This window comes from Myxocyprinus asiaticus, chromosome 28 (genome assembly GCF_019703515.2).
Source record: "Myxocyprinus asiaticus isolate MX2 ecotype Aquarium Trade chromosome 28, UBuf_Myxa_2, whole genome shotgun sequence".
In the NCBI taxonomy this organism is placed as follows: domain Eukaryota; kingdom Metazoa; phylum Chordata; class Actinopteri; order Cypriniformes; family Catostomidae; genus Myxocyprinus; species Myxocyprinus asiaticus.
In genome coordinates, this window is record NC_059371.1 from 6,032,501 (window position 1) to 6,049,827 (window position 17,327).

The 17,327-nt window shown below is 39.6% G+C and overlaps 1 protein-coding gene across 6 annotated transcripts in view; it reads left to right on the plus strand.

Moving 5' to 3' along the window:
* Positions 1 to 17,327, plus strand: part of LOC127418870 (utrophin-like) — a 333,951-nt gene that overhangs the window by 65,927 nt on the left and 250,697 nt on the right. For 5 of the 6 annotated variants that reach the window (XM_051659723.1, XM_051659719.1, XM_051659722.1 and 2 more), the window contains 8 exons: positions 3,236 to 3,451; positions 5,822 to 6,003; positions 6,092 to 6,242; positions 7,781 to 7,900; positions 8,568 to 8,669; positions 13,778 to 13,885; positions 16,807 to 16,986; positions 17,100 to 17,278. In XM_051659723.1, coding sequence (XP_051515683.1) covers positions 3,236 to 3,451; positions 5,822 to 6,003; positions 6,092 to 6,242; positions 7,781 to 7,900; positions 8,568 to 8,669; positions 13,778 to 13,885; positions 16,807 to 16,986; positions 17,100 to 17,278 — 1,238 coding nt within the window. The remainder of the gene's footprint in view (positions 1 to 3,235; positions 3,452 to 5,821; positions 6,004 to 6,091; positions 6,243 to 7,780; positions 7,901 to 8,567; positions 8,670 to 13,777; positions 13,886 to 16,806; positions 16,987 to 17,099; positions 17,279 to 17,327) is intronic. The other variant, XM_051659720.1, reaches the window with a different exon arrangement.

Below are 17,327 nucleotides of genomic sequence, written 5' to 3' on the forward strand. Positions count from 1 at the left end.
TTTTTCAAAGGCCACACTGCTTAAAATAGACATTTCTCTTGTGTATCTCACAAAACATTTAAAAGTCACAATTCACCCCAAAATCATAAGAAAATATTTAAGATTTTTTTTACATTTTTAATTGTGACCTTATTTGAATGATAATTAGGCTTTTCCCCTCAATTCCCACTACCATAATGTGTCTAGATGTTTACTTTTGAGTTTGTCATTTTCATTCCATTCTCATAACTGTAATTCAGTTTATTAATTGTATTGTATTTATTGTATTGCAGTAAGACATTTTACTTAATTATATTCTCTAAGTTTTTTTATAAAAAAAATTTAGTTTAATTAAAAGTTATAATAAAATAACAATTGTAATAATTGTTTTGCAGTAAGAAATTACTGTAATATATATATTTTTAAATCACCATATAAAACGGGAATGCAACAAATCCTACCATCATTTTTTTTTAATTCAATAAATGTATTTAAATATTAAATAACAAAATAAGTTAAATTAAATGAATTTTAATAATTGTTTTACAGTAAGAAAGTACTGTAGAATTGTTTTTAATTGCCATAAATTAAAGGCATCACAACAAATACTACCATGATTTATTAAATTAAATTTAAAATGAATTTAAAATAACAATTCTGATCATTGTATTGCAGTAAGACATTATTGTCATGGACTGTCTTTTATTTAAATTGCCACAAATTAAAGGCAGTACAGCAAAAACTACCATGATGTATTCAATTAAATTAAATTAGAATTTAGAGGGGAAATGTGTTTGATTGTAATAAAAAAAAAAAAAAATCACAAATGCAAACTTGTGTATTTTCTTGAAGCAAAATGTGTGTGTGTGTGTGTGTGTGTGTGTGTATATACATATACAGGTGCATCTCAATAAATTAGAATGTCGTGGAAAAGTTTACTTATTTCAGCAATTCAACTCAAATTGTGAAAGTCGTGTATTAAATAAATTCAATGCACACAGACTGAAGTAGTTTAAGTCTTTGGTTCTTTTAATTGTGATGATTTTGGCTCACATTTAACAAAAACCCACCAATTCACTATCTCAAAAAATTACAATATGGTGACATGCCAATCAGTTAATCAACTCAAAACACCTGCAAATGTTTCCTGAGCCTTCAAAATGGTCATCTCAGTTTGGTTCACTAGGCTACACATTCATGGGGAAGACTGCTGATCTGACAGTTGTCCAGAAGACAATCATTGACACCCTTCACAAGGCGGGTGAGCCACAAACATTCATTGCCAAAGAAGCTGGCTGTTCACAGAGTGCTGTATCCAAGCATGTTAACAGAAAGTTGAGTGGAAGGAAAAAGTGTGGAAGAAAAAGATGCACAACCAACCGAGAGAACCGCAGCTTTATGAGGATTGTCAAGCAAAATCGATTCAAGAATTTGGGTGAACTTCACAAGAAATGGACTGAGGCTGGGGTCAAGGCATCAAGAGCCACCACACACAGACGTGTCAAGGAATTTGGCTACAGTTGTCGTATTCCTCTTGTTATGCCACTCCTGAACCACAGACAACGTCAGAGGCATCTTACCTGGGCTAAGGAGAAGAAGAACTGGACTATTGCCCAGTGGTCCAAAGTCCTCTTTTCAGATGAGAGCAAGTTTTGAAACCAAGGACCTAGAGTCTGGAGGAAGGGTGGAGAAGCTCATAGCCCAAGTTGCTTGAAGTCCAGTGTTAAGTTTCCACAGTCTGTGATGATTTGGGGTGCAGTGTCATCTGCTGGTGTTGGTCCATTGTGTTTTTTGAAAACCAAAGTCACTGCACCCGTTTACCAAGAAATTCTGGAGCACTTGCATGCTTCCTTCTGCTGACCATCTTTTTAAAGATGCTGATTTCATTTTCCAGCAGGATTTGGCACCTGCCCACACTGCCAAAAGCACCAAAAGTTGGTTAAATGACCAAGGTGTTGGTGTGCTTGACTGGCCAGCAAACTCACCAGACCTGAACCCCATAGAGAATCTATGGGGTATTGTCAAGAGGAAAATGAGAAACAAGAGACCAAAAAATGCAGATGAGCTGAAGACCACTGTCAAAGAAACCTGGGCTTCCATACCACCTCAGCAGTGCCACAAACTGATCACCTCCATGCCATGCCGAATTGAAGCAGTAATTAAAGCAAAAGGAGCCCCTACCAAGTATTGAGTACATATACAGTAAATGAACATACTTTCCAGAAGGCCAACAATTCACTAAAAATGTTTTTTTTATTGGTCTTATGATGTATTCTAATTTTTTGAGATAGTGAATTGGTGGGTTTTTGTTAAATGTGAGCCAAAATCATCACAATTAAAAGCACCAAAGACATAAACTACTTCAGTCTGTGTGCATTGAATTTATTTAATACACAAGTTTCACAATTTGAGTTGAATTACTGAAATAAATGAACTTTTCCACGACATTCTAATTTATTGAGATGCACCTGTATATACAGTACTGTGCAAAAGTGTTAGGCACATAAGATGTTTCACAAAAGCATTTGTCTTAAGATGGTTATTTACATCTGCGGCTTTAGTGTGTCAATAGGAAATATAAATGTTAGACTCCCAAACATTACTTTTGCAAATAGAAAAGATTAGAATAGAAGAACAGGGAGCCCTGCAACAGATGTCATGGCCCCCATAAAGTCCCCCACTGAACATTGAGTCAGTCTGAGATTACATAAAGAGACAGAAGCAGTTGAGACAGCCTAAATAGATAGAAGAACTGTGGAGAATTCTCCAAGAATCTTGGAACATCCTATCAGCCAACAACCAAGAAAAACTGTGTCCAGGTGTACATAGGAGAATTGGTGCTGTTTTAAAGGCAAAGGTGGTCACACTGAATATTGTTGTGCTTTTTTATGTTTACTGGACTTTGTATGACATCAACTGATACATGAAAACATGTGCCTAAACCTTTTGCATAGTACTGTATATAAAATCATATATTATATATTAAATTACATCTTTGACCTTCACTAACATAAGGATTGTGTAATATTAACACAATACTAACAGTAATAATAACAGTAATATTGTGACTCGTTTGAAGAGTTTAAAGGACACACAAGGCGTTGCTTGTGTGAATAACAGAAGTAGTACCTTGACTGGAAAAAAAGTAATATGGTGAAATATGTGAAAGTGTTTTTTGTCAAAAGTTTCTGAATTTTGACCTTCAACATTCCAATTGTCTATCTGGTCGTGAACTGAACTGCTGTCTGTTCCTTAGCAGGGATTGGCTGGAGAGGCGGAGGGGGCGGGCTGTGCGCGTGCAGAGACGCCCAGCACACTGACAGAGGTGGAGATGGAGGTGAATCTGGACACATATCAGATAACGTTGGAGGAGGTGCTCACCTGGCTGCTGTCTGCTGAAGACACACTGCACATGCAGGATGACGTGTCTGATGATGTCGAGGAGGTCAAAGAGCAGTTCCACACTCATGAGGTACACGTAACACTGCATTTCCATCTTTCAAGTCTATTTATACTTCTCTGCCCAGTGTCAGGTCATATCTCATACTACAAACCATATAAAGCCCAAATCTACACTTTCAACCTAGAAGATCAACTTAGAAGGACTCTCCTTTAGAAAAGTTAAAGAAATAGTTCACCCAAAATGAAAACCTTGTCATTATTTACTCACCCTAATGTCACTCTATATCGGTATAACTTTGTCTTCTGTGGAACACAAAAAGTGAATAATAATAGAAAAAAATAAGTCTTCACAGGGTTTATTCGCCATAATTTACGTGTAACAAAAATAACAGTGGACACACCATCTACAAAAAAAATAAAATGAACCATTGCACTAGGTTCATTTTATATCCTTTTTACCTTTAACCTGAGTGTTAGCGTGCCCTGTCTTCAGATGCGATCTACTCTCCTTTCCTCCTCCTCTTGGAGAACATGCTCAGAACATGCCAGAAATGTGAGGAATTCTGTGATGCCGAGAGACTGACAGACATCAGAGCCCATGCCCATAAACTCACTCCTGAGTGACGGATCTTGAGCGAGAGTTTTAAGGCATGAGGGCTGGTGTTTAGGGCGGGTTGTGGTTTACATTCCTTTCAGAAAGTGAACGCTAAAGTTAGGCACTGACGCAGAAACAACAGCAAAGGAAATAAAACAAAGCCGTGTTGATCCCTTGAGGAATGGGCTTTTTTGAAAGTATCCACCTGTTCGTCCCTGCAATACGGTTCCACTTTAATCATAAAACACTGAAATATTATACAGAAGGTGTGTTGCGTCATTTGTCCTTTAGGTTCTTTGCCTGTTCTTGTTGTTTGGATAAAAGAGACTGTTATTTTACTTTTTTTTTTATACCAACCAATATTTCTCGCATCATAATTTGCTGTGATTAACCTGTTGCTAGAAGTTTGATTCGGCTCTACGCTGACGGTCTGATGTTGCCATGGCTGTTACCATAGTGTTTTCACCTGGGAATATGGTGACCCAGAAAGCTGCCAGGTCAAATAGATTAGCAGATACATCACAACACATGAATTTCATCCAAGTGTGTACAGTTGTGCTCAAACGTTTGCATACCCTGACAGAAATGGTGAAATTTTGGCATTGATTTTGAAAATCAGAAGAATCAGAATGAGCTTTTATGACTTATCATACAAAAAAACCCCCCCAAAAAACTGTTTTATTTAAGGATAGTGATCATATGAAGCCATTTATTATCACAGAGTTGTTTGGCTCCTTTTTAAGTCATAATGATGACAGAAATCACCCAAATGGCCCTGATCAAAAGTTTACATACCCTTGAATGTTTGGCCTAGTTACAGACACACAAGGTGACACACACAGGTTTAAATGGCAATTAAAGGTTAATTTCCCACACCTGTGGCTTTTAAAATTGCAGTAAGTGTCTGTGTATAAATAGTCAATGAGTTTGTTAGCTCTCATGTGGATGCACTGAACAGGCTAGATACTGAGCCATGGGGAGCAGAAAAGAACTCTCGTAACAAGGTAATGGAAATTTATAAAGATGGAAAAGGATATAAAAAGATATCCAAAGCCTTGAAAATGCCAGTCAGTACTGTTCAATCACTTATTAAGAAGTGGAAAATTCTGGGATCTCTTGATACCAAGCCAAGATCAGGTAGACCAAGAAAGATTTCAGCCACAACTGCCAGAAGAATTGTTCAGGATACAAAGAAAAACCCACAGGTAATCTCAGGAGAAGTACAGGCTGCTCTGGAAAAAGACAGTGTGGTTGTTTCAAGGAGCACAATACTTGTTGACCCCTCTCCAAACATAGCACTTAAAGTTGTGACCATAAAGCTCTATTTTGGTCTCGTCACTCCAAATTACAGTGTGCCAGAAGCTGTGAGGCGTGTCAAGGTGATATCGGGCATATTTTAATCGGGCTTTTTTGTGGCATTGGCTTCTTTCTGGCAACTCGACCATGCAGCTCATTTTTGTTCAAGTAGCGTTTTATTGTGCTCCTTGAAACAACAAATGATGAAAGAACTTTCATTTTTGGGTGAAGTATCCCTTTTAGATGCATGTCTTCATTAAAAATAGTTTTTTTTTTTTTTTTTTTTACCTGACACGTTGTCTAGAAAATTTGCCGATCCCTTGCGAGACACACGCACACACACAGAAAATACCAGCAACAGTTAAAGATGTCTGTCTGGCGGATGTTTACATAGAAAAACATTAAGAAGAGAGAGCAGATGGACACAAAAATGTGTTCTGTGTGAACAGCCCTTAAAACTAATTTATATCAGTACATTAATTATTTAAAATGTCAGTAATGATTGCTTATAGGTATCCTGGTAATTGATGTGTCATTTTGCCCCCTCAGGCCTTTATGATGGAGTTGACGGCACACCAGAGCAGTGTGGGTAACGTCTTACAGGCGGGAAACCAGCTGATCGCTCAGGGCAACCTCAGTGAGGAAGAGGAGGAGGAGATCCGAGAGCAGATGACCCTGCTGAACTCGCGTTGGGAAAACCTGCGGGTTGCCAGCATGGACCGCCAGTCCAGGTACAGACACATTCCTGTCAAACTCTCCCGTTTCAACAGTACTCACTTCTTCACCATATCATTTCTCTTGTTATTCTTCCACCTTCAGACTTCATGAAGTTCTCATGGACCTTCAACAACAGCAGCTCCAGCAGCTCTCTGATTGGCTGACACAGACCGAGGCACGGATCCGTAAGATGGAAACAGAGCCAGTAGCAAAAGACATGGAAGGATATGTGTCTCAGATAGAGCAGCATAAAGTAAGGGAGACATTTTATTGGTCACGTCATAATGTGTGTGTGTGTGTTTGTGCATAGCCAGTTCACAAATAAAAACTTTCACTTTCTGATCTCATTGAGAATTTATTGTAACTTCTGAAAGGAGAGAGGGAGAGAGATTGAGTTGCCGAGTGAGAAATTAATGAATGAGCAAATCAGTACACGCCCCAGTGAACTGGAGACCAACGCGACATCAGCGTGTTTGCTCAGTTAGCCGAGAACGAACACACACTCATTCTCACACACATGCTTATGTTTAGGAGCCACACAGCCTCACAGGGACGACACCACAACATCCATGCTATTCCACACTATTTATGGAGACACACACATGCACATTTTTGTATTTAGTACAGAACCTCAATCACAAACTTCAGATCCACCTGTAAAGAGGTAAGGTGGGCAAGGAGGAGGAGGGAACCGGCTAAACAGTCAACGCAAAGTTTAATGATAAAACTCAACATAAAACAAACATAAACACAGACACACATGCAACATGGCCACGTGCGTCTCTCTCTCCCTTGAACTGGCACCTCCGGCTCGTCTTTATCCCCCTCCCGGCTGATTAGCCTGATTCAGGGCTGGTCGTGTGTCCTCATGGCCCGGCCCCGCCCTCCTCCTCGTCACACTCCACCATCGCCAGACTCAGGCCGGGGAAACCCCCGGCATGACGCACTCTCCTCCCTTCCTGGAGGGGGTGGTGGGTCTTTCCCGCCTTTTTGAGCCCTGGGAGAGACAAGAGGAGGGAAAGGGGAGAGGGAAAGTGCGAGGCGGAGTGACAGAGAGAGAGAGAGAGAGAGAGAGAGAGAGAGAGAGAGAGAGAGAGAGAAAACTTGCTCGCCGGCTCCCGGGCTTGCTGTCGCCCGGTCCTCAACCGCTCCTCCACCCTCTGGCGTATGCCAGCTCACTCCTCCACCGGTGGACGGCAGCGAGTCCTCCGGCCCCTGACGGACAGATTTCTTTATAATTATATATAATTTATTTTTTTGTTTCTTTTGGTTTTGGTTTGAAATGTAACCTGGACATGTTTTCGTGATATTAAACGGCGGTTTACTGTATTTCATTCCCAACTGACCCTTCGCTAAGCTACGCCCCCCTTGGTTACGCTGCTCACTCTGACAAGCTCTGCAGAACTCCCCATTGGAAGAAATAAAATCCCGCTTTAAAGTACTCAAATGCAAATAGCAAATGCATGTCAAAGTAATGGCGGCCCAGAAACAGTTGCCAAGACAGGATTGGTCAGAAACGCTTTTAAGGCGGGGCTTAGCGAAGGGTCAATTCATTTTCAAATTCATTCCATTCTGGAGAAGCTTGAGTAATATAATCCAATAATCCAGTACATTTCATAATGTCTTGCCTTAATAAATGTGCATTTCCTCTTTCCAGATTACCAAAGATTTGTGAGTAAATTAAGTGATATGACAGTTGTAACCTAATAAACTATTAAATGAAGTTAAAGTGTGCTTGGACCATCCCTTAACCTTTACCTTTAACCTTTTTTTACTGCATTATGTCGTCAGGTGTTGCAGAATGACCTGGAGGTGGAGCAGGTGAAGGTGAACTCTCTCACACACATGGTAGTGGTCGTGGATGAGAACAGTGGAGAGAGTGCCACCACTGCCCTGGAGGACCAACTGCAGGTTCTCTTCAACTCGCATATCTAGAATATTACACAATGAATATATATCCTGCATGAGTCTGATCTAGAGCCAGTTTTACTGTTCATATGATGATGTTTTAAGATACATTGGTCTTAAATGGCTCACTTAGATGGCTATTATAATGTCTTATAGTTGAGACACATTGTCCATATATGCCTGGGATGGAAAACAAGATCTTTTGACCTTTTATACCTGTCTTTTCCAAAATGCTAGGGTGTTGTGGGCAGGTGACAATTTCTTCGACCTTGCTAGGTTGTTCTGGGTGGTTGCTTACTGGTTGCAAGTAAAAATTGGCCACCCAAGTCTCTATTACTGTATATTGTGATCTTACTCATGTCCCTCCTTCGATGCAAGTCTATGGGATTTTTTTGCCTATGGCTGATCACTTAGAAAAGAAACTGCAAACCTCTTCTCAACAAGTGGTTTCTAGCTTTCTCCATGGATTTACTGACAGCTCCTCTTAGGAATTAAATGTATTAGTTTTGGACGGTGTAGAGGCTGAGAATTCACTGGATGCGGTGCAGTCGGAAGCTTGGAACTGGACAGACATTTGACACTCCCAGTGCTGAGAGAATGGTCATAAATGTGTGTGAAAAGTTATTGAGTGAATAACATTCTCTCTCTTTTTTCCTGCTGTTCCTCACAGTCACTGGGAGAGCGTTGGGCAGCGGTGTGTCGCTGGACAGAAGAGCGCTGGAACAAACTTGAGGAAATTCAGCTGGTGTGGCAGCGACTACTTGAAGACCAGGTACGATCTGAGATTAGGGATGTGCATTTCGGTCATTTCGACTACTTGAGTGCTCAACGGGTAAATTAAACTAGTACTCTGGGAAATGGAGCTAGTTCTGGTTGTGCTATTTTTGTGTTGGTTTATGTAGAAATGCCCCAGACAAGCATCTTTGGTCATCGTATATTCTTGTTTTCTTAACTAGCAGTGCGCGATATATCGGTGGCCGATCAGTGTGTGGGACCAGGAAATATGTCATGTCCCTCTGTGGCTCGTTTTAATGGGGATCATCTGCTGTGCATATAAGTATTTATGGTAATCCTGATGAATCGCTAAATTATTAACGGAATTTAGGTGTAAAAATGAATTATGTTGTGTTTGGACTTGTTTTAATCAGGATCAACTTCTATAAGGAACAATGTGCCGTTTTCCATATTCTCTTTAATTCGTGAAATAAGCGAAAATTCGACAAAAACATATTTTTTATGTTTCATCATGTATGCAGTCATTGCTGTTTTTTTCCGATTATTTCTTCATGAAACATTAACAGAATATGGATAATGACATTGTTACTTAAATCAGATGATCCTGATTAAAACAAGTCCGAACACAACATATCTCAGTTCATTATTACACTTATTTAAAGTTTGTTATTCTCTCTTTTTAATTTAGCAATTCATCAGGATTACCATAAATACTCATATAAATGGACACAATACATTTTATGCAAGTGTAATGTCATTTATTTCTCATTAAATTTAGGATACATCTGTAATATAGTCACACTTCTGGTTCACATCTGGTTACATCCGCAAAACCTTAAATAGCAGCAGTTAAGAGTTGTGAAAGGTGCAGTCAAGATTCCAAGCTTTTAAACGATACCTTTTTTGTTTCAAGTGCGTAGTTTTAAATATTTTTTTCGTAGCTCCAATATAAAGGGTTAAAATGCAAATAAATTCATAAAGTAATCTGTTTTCTGTATCGACCACAATAAGCCATGCATTATCGTTATTAGTACCAACCCAGAAATTCTATATCGTTGCATCCCTATTTTCAACGTCTTGCAACATAAGTGTGGTGATCTGTTCCATTCTGTCTTGGTATTACACATTTTGCAATGCAGTGTTGAGCGTTGTTGCCCCAGACTGAAAGTCACCATGTACAATGCTAATGTAAATTGCTGGACACCTCTAACCTATTGGGCCGAAGTAACCATCCAAAATTCCACTGTAACAAATGACAAAATTAAAAAAGAGGGCCTATTTTGGCATGTTTGCATGTGGTTATTACTTGACTGAATGATTTGAGATGCTTCAAGGATGTGTTCATGATCGGTTATTGTTGTCTCTTCCAAGTACTTGGGTACTTCTGCCCATCCCTACCTGAATTGCATTCATTTCTTAATCCCAAATTTACAACAGCCACTCCTCTAGAACAGTGGGCGTCATTCACTAATAATTGCGCGGATTTTTTTTATACACACAGGAAAAAATTTCCGAAAAATTTCTGCCTGATTCACAATATGTGCATACCTGCATTAATTTGTTCTTACCCTCGTACTAATGTTAATGAAACTGGACTTTTCTAAATGAATAAGTGCATGCACATAGTTAGTCATTTGCATAAAACTCGCCCAAACCATCTCCATATAAGGGCTTGCAGCACCATTGCACCTGTACAGTTTCAAACATGAAGAGAAAGATGCCACCGAAGCAAAATGCCAAAAAACATACACATAACATACACACTATAAAACAGCACAATGTACAACATTACAATTTAGAATGATTTTATAGTATGTACAGCCGATCTGCTGTAGATGTTGGATGAACTTAAGGCGTGAAGCTCTGCTTGAGCAGGAGGATTTATCTGTTCCTCATCGTCCAATAATTCAGGCTGTGTGTGGTCAATACGGCAGTGCTCGACATGGGAAGAAATCCGTGGCGGATCTCACCCTTTGCCTGATCGTTTTGCCTGGCACCTTATAAGAGTTAGAATCGCTGCCAGTACTGTGACATGAATTGCAAACTTGGAGCTGTGGGAAAAAAAACTTCCAGTGCCATTGTACACAACATGCTAAGGACATCTGACAAAACCTTTTCAGGCTGTATAGGAGCATTCCACCTGCTACATCATCCACTGGATTAGAGTACGTCATATGCGCTCTATCACTGAGCTCTAATGGCCAGAACCAGAACCCATCTTGAGCTATCCCGCACATTTTTTTTGTTTCCTGGAATTAAGACTATATACACCGATCAGCCACAACATTAAAACCACTGACAGGTGGAGTGAATAACATTTATAATCTCATTAGTATGGCACCTGTCAAGGGGTGGGATATATTAGGCAGCAAGTGAACAGTCAGTTTTTGAATTTCATGTTTTGGAAGCAGGAAAAATGGGCAAGTGTAAGGATCTGAGTGACTTTGACAAGGGCCAAATTGTGATGGCTAGACGAATGGGTCAGAGCATCTCCAAAACGGCAGGTCTTGTGGGGTGTGGGGTGCAGTGGTTAGTACCTACCACAAGTGGTCCAAGGAAGGACAACTGGTGAACCAGCGACAGGGTCATGGGCGCCCAAGACTCATTGATGTGCATGGGGAGCGAAGGCTAGCCCGTCTGGTCCGATCCCACAGAAGAGCTACTGTAGCACAAATTGATGAAAAATGTAATGCTGGCCATGATAGAAAGGTGTCAGAACACACAGTGCATCGCAGCTTGTTGTGTATGGGGCTACGTATCCGCAGACTGGTCAGAGTGCCCATGCTGACCCCTGTCCACTGCTGAAAGCACCTACAATGGGCACGTGAGCGTCAGAACTGGACCATGGAGCAATAGAAGAAGGTGACCTGGTCTGTTGAATCACGTTTTATTTTAGATCATGTGGACAGCTGGGTGCGTGTGCGTCGTTTACCTGGGGAAGAGATGGCAGCAGGATGCACCATGGGAAGAAGGCAGGGTGATGCTCTGGGCAATATTCTGCTGGGAAACATTGAGTCCTGGCATTCATGTGGATGTTATTGTGACACCTACCACCTACCTAAAGATTGTTGCCGACCACGTACACCCCTTCATGACAACAGGATTCCCTGATGGCAGTGGCCTCTCTCAGCAGGATAATGCACCCTCCCACGCTGCAAAAATTGTTCAGGAATGGTTTGAGGAACATGACAAAGAGTTCAAGGTGTTGACTTGGCCTCCAATTTCCCCATATCTCAATCTGATTGAGCATCTATGGGATCTGCTGGACCAACAAGTCTGATCCATGGAGGCCCCACCTCGCAGCTTACAGGACTTAAAGGATCTGCTGCTAACATCTTGGTGCCAGATATCACAGGACATCTTGTGTAGTCCATGCCTTGACGGATCAGAGCTGTTTTGGTGGCACGAAGGGGACCTACACAATATTAGCAGGTGGTTTTAATGTTGTGGCTGATCGGTGTATGTACACGCACGCACGTATAAAATAGTCTTATTATAGTGTGTGTGTGTATGTATGTATGTATGTATGTATGTATATATATATATATATATATATATATATATATATATATATATATATATATAATATGGAAATACAAGCTAGTATTTAGTATTGTATCTCTGTCTATTTTTTTCTTTTTCTTTTAGTGGTCATAATATAATTTTTCAAGACTTAAAGTTTTGTCCCCAAGTTATGTGTCAACCCTCTTACGATCATTACGACCCCTTATTAATGCACAATTTCATAAATAAATAAAAATAATAAACTGTCAAGATGTGAAATCTTCAAATGCAATCAAATGTCTCCTTTTTTTTTTATCAGGTTATCTTATATGTTGTTAGGTGTTTTCAGAAGGGGACAATCTTAAATTGTCATCCCTGTTACTATGATGTTGTACAGAAAACAAGTGATAATTAAAAAGTGGATATTTGATTTAATAAATATCAGCACTAAATTCTCTTTCTTATAAACATTAAAAACTGTTAAACTGTCAATCGTGAGGCGGCTCAGTGCAATTTATTAACACTTAAAGACTAAACACTTATTTTTCTTATAGAATGTTTATAACCTTAGAGAAATTATATTTAAAAATAACTTTTTTGAAGTATAAAAGTCACTGATTTCACAGAATGACCCATAATGAAAAGATTATTCATCAACAACAATAAAAACAAAACCGGACCTTATGAGCGGGAATAAAATGGTTTCCTAAAAAAATACAAATAATAATCAGTCTAGCCCATGGGAAAAAATCTGCAGGCTCTTCACAAATATGGGGTCTATATTCTTTATAAAAGTATTTATAAATGAAATCCAGATAGACATTTAGCAAAAATAGTCTTACCTGGACTTTGCAGACTTTATATGGTGGGATTTATTTAGCATTGAAGGTCGAAATGTATGAATAGCATGCCTTTGTTACATACGCAAGATTGATTAAAAAATCATGAGATTAATCACGATTAATTATTTTAATTTAATTTAATTTAAACATCCCAATTTTACACGTACCCCTGGTTGAGAATCACTGCTCTAGAAAATGATGAGATGTGTGCCTCAAGGCTCTGTATTGGGACCTTTTGTGCTGTGTCTCTGGTCTTGGACTGTGTTCATAGAATGCATTTGAGGGTCAGGTTGCTCTTTTAACAGTACAGACTGCATTTTGCAAGACTGAGAGATTGAATTATCGTTGTTTATGACCTGCATACACCATTACCATTGACCCAGAACATCATTAGTGTGGAGTGCACAAGACCTTGTTCTTCCATGTCCCCTTTCTAGACCACTTCCGTCAGTGTGCGGTCATACAGCAAAACTGATCTGTGGCGTAATCAGACACTTTTATCTATGATATTAGAGTAAATTGGTATCGTTTTACTCTTGATGCCAAATGGCTCAGTGATGAGAATTGAAACAGACGTTTAAGAGAGACTTAAAGGAATAGTTCACCTAAAAATAAACTGTTTTGTCATATTCAATCACATTCATGTTCTAAATCTAAATGACTTCCTTTACTCTGTTTCACCATTCACTTTAAAGTCGGACCCTAATATTCCCTAATATATTTTTTTCTCAAAGTACTGTTTCTCATCACCTTGCTTATACAGTATAAATGTGTGTATTTTGTCTTCATTTCCTTTCAGAGTTTGTTTGGATCGTGGCTGGCAGAGAAGGAGAAGGCCTTAAGTGAAGTTCAGACCAGTGATTTTAAAGATCCTAGTGAAATAAACGCCAGTGTCCGCAGATTAGCCGTGAGTAGACAAACATGCAGTGATTAGTCCTAGTCAGTGTTGTGTTTAATCTGTTTACAAAGTAATTTCTGTAATCTAATCTACTTTTGAAGTTAAAAAGTAGTGTAACATTATTTTTTAAATTCTGGAAATCACACTACAGTTATTGACTTGATTACTTGGGTTACACAATTCTAAAAAAAAATGTATTATCTATGTAGAATTTAACACAAATTATGTTTATATCTGCATCTCTTTGCGGTTTTGTGACAGCTGAAGGGTGTACGGCTACTTGTAAGTCAGTGTAACAGAGAAATGTGTGGTTTTGAGTGCATGACTTTGAGTGCATGCAACAATGAACAAGGTTGAATAATAGACATTATTTTGAATTTGTTTGGCAAAAAACACAAATTTTAAGTTTTTTAGAAAGTAACTTAAAGATGAACTAATTAGTAAAGACTCAAGCACACTCACGGTAAAGTGCTGCTTTGTTCTTCGCTCAAAGCCAAAAAGAAGTTCAAAACAGCTGAGCAACGACATACTGTTTGTGAACATTCAGATGCCCACATATGTATTTACAGTATTCAGTATTATGTTGTAACCTTATGCTTTTAACTTATTTTTTTTCTCACATCAATCTACACTCCATACCCCATAATGACAAAGCAAAAACCAAATTTCTGATAACTTTGCAAATGCATTACAAATAAAAAACTGAAATATCACATTGACGTAAGTATTCAGACTCTTAACTCAGTACTTAGTTGAAGCACCTTTGGCAGCGATTACAGCCTCAAGTCTTTTTGGGTATGATGCGACAAACTTTGCACACCTGGATTTGGGGATTTTCTGCCATTTCTTCTCTGCAGATCCTCTCAAGCTCTGTCAGGGGGACCATCGGTGGACAGTCATTTTCAGGTCTCTCCAGAGATGTTCGATTGGGTTCAAGTCCGGGATCTGGCTGGGCCACTCAAGACATTCACAGTGTTGTCCCTAAGCCACTCGTGTGTTGTCTTGTCTGTGTCTTAGGTTCATTGTCCTGTTGGAAGGTGAACCTTCGGCCCAGTCTGAGGTCCTGAGCACTCTGGACCAGGTTTTCATTAAAGATATCTCTGTATTTTGCTGCGTTCAGCTTTCCTTCAACCCTGACCATTCCCCAAGTCCCTGCTGCTGAATAACACCCCCACAGTATGATGCTACCACCACCATACTTCATACTTTGACTCTTGTAATTGAGGCCAAACAGTTAAATCTTCATTTCATCAGACCAGATAATCTTGTTTCTCACAGTCTGAGAGTCTTTTAGATGCTTTTTTTCAAATTCCAAGCGGGCTTTCATGTGTCTTGAACTGAGGAGAGGCTTCCGTCTGGCCACTCTGCCATAAAGCCCAGATCGGTGGAGTGTTGCAGTGATAGTTGTCCTTCTGCAAGTTTCTCCCATCTCCACACATGATCTCTGGAGCTCAACCAGAATGACCATCGGGTTCTTGGTCACCTCTCTTACCAAGGGCCTTCTTCCCCAATTGCTCAGTTTGGCTGGGCGGCCAGCTCTAGGAAGAGTCCTGTTTGTTCCAAACTTCTATCATTTAAGAATAATAGAGGACACTGTGCTCTTGGGAACCTTCAATGCAGCCAAAATTTGTTTGTAGTTTTCCCCAGATCTGTGCCTCGACACATTCCTGTCTCTGAGCTCTGCAGGCAGTTCCTTTGACCTCATGGCTTGGTTTTTGCTCTGATATGCATTTTCAGCTGTAAGACCTTATATAGACAGATGTGTGCCTTTCCAAATCATGTCCAATCAATTGAATTTTCCACAGGTGGGCTCCAATCAAAGTGTAGAAACATCTCAAAGATTATCCAGAGAAATGGGATTGTACCTGTGTTAAATTTCAAGTGTCATATCAAAGGGTCTGAATACTTACATATGTCAATGTGATATTTCAGTTTTTTGTTTTAATATATTTGCAAAGTTATCAAAAATCTGGTTTTTGCTTTGTCATTATGAGGTATGGAGTGTAGATTGATGTGAGAAAAATGTAATAATTTAAAGCATTTAGCATAAGGCTGCAACATAACAAAATGTGAAAAAAATGAAGGGGTCTGAATACTTCATGAATGCACTGTATTAGTACATAAAAGAGTGTTAATGGGTAGAATACAGACAAAAGAATGATGAATAGAAGCATATCTCACTTTAGGCAGATGTGTGAATGGCTTTCATTGCAGAAGGCACATGGTGAAGCAGCATATCAAACAACAGAGTGAATGGGCACTTAAGAGTATTTGAGTGGATTTGATTCATTTTGTAACTAATTAAACAAAAAAATCGCATGATATGTTCATGGAAAATTTGTCTACGCGAACGATCGTACAGATGTAGGTAAGTTTGCACCAGCTCGGTAATAACTCAATACGCCAGTGTGTTCATGTTGACTGATCTTAACTGACTGAATAGGAATTGGCTGTCAGCCTCAAAGTAGGTGGAGTCCAGGTCACACCTTCCGATGACGTGGATCAATGGCAGTAAGAAAGTGTTTAGGAGCTGGTAAGAAGTTTTCCAGACAGTTTGCTCTGGCCAAAACGAACTCAAAAACACTTTCATTTTGGCCAGATTTTGGTCTAAATGTTGTCACACACGTTCGTTCTTCGATTTCGTAGGAAGTGCGCAGGGGCCTTAATGTGATTACTTTTCCATGATGTGATCTGTAAAGTAATCTGTTTTATATAAGGAATTAGCAATTTGTAGTGGATTACTTTTTTGAGTAACTTACCAACACTGGTCCTAGTACAGATAGGAGTTAGTGTTGGGAAACTTTATTTATTTATTGCAATTATTTATTGGTGCCTCTAGAGGTGCAAAACTACACATTTATAGCTTTATAGCCTTTCTGTTACTTTTGAACATTGCAAGAGTGTCACAATTTTGATCTTTGTCCCGACAGAGTCTTAAGGAGGACATGGCCCAGAAGCGGAGGACCCTGAGTGCTCTGTCAGATGCTGGACAGGATGTGATGGTTCTGTTAAACAGTCCAGCAGCAGCTCAGAATATCGAGTCTGACACAGACAGGCTGACTCAACGCTGGGACAACCTTGTCCAGAAACTAGAGGACTGTTCCAGTCAGGTCAGACTCTGACGCGATCTTCACTGGAAGTTTATCACAAAGTTGTAGTTGAACTAACAAATTGATTTAGGAAATGTAATAGGTTTATTTCAAAAGTTTGTTCTGTTGTCCAGGTTACAGAAGCTCTGTCATTTACCGGGATGCCCCAGGTACAGGAAAAAGTTGTCATGGAGACCGTCACAACAGTTACGACACGGATGGAGCAGACTTTCACCAGCAGCGACCGGGAGTTTCCGCCAACAGCCCCACCGAAACGACGGCATCTAGATACAGACGGCGAGCTCAGGAGACTGTACGTGAACACAAATGTGTCTTCCCTGCAAAAAGCTAGAAATCTCTTG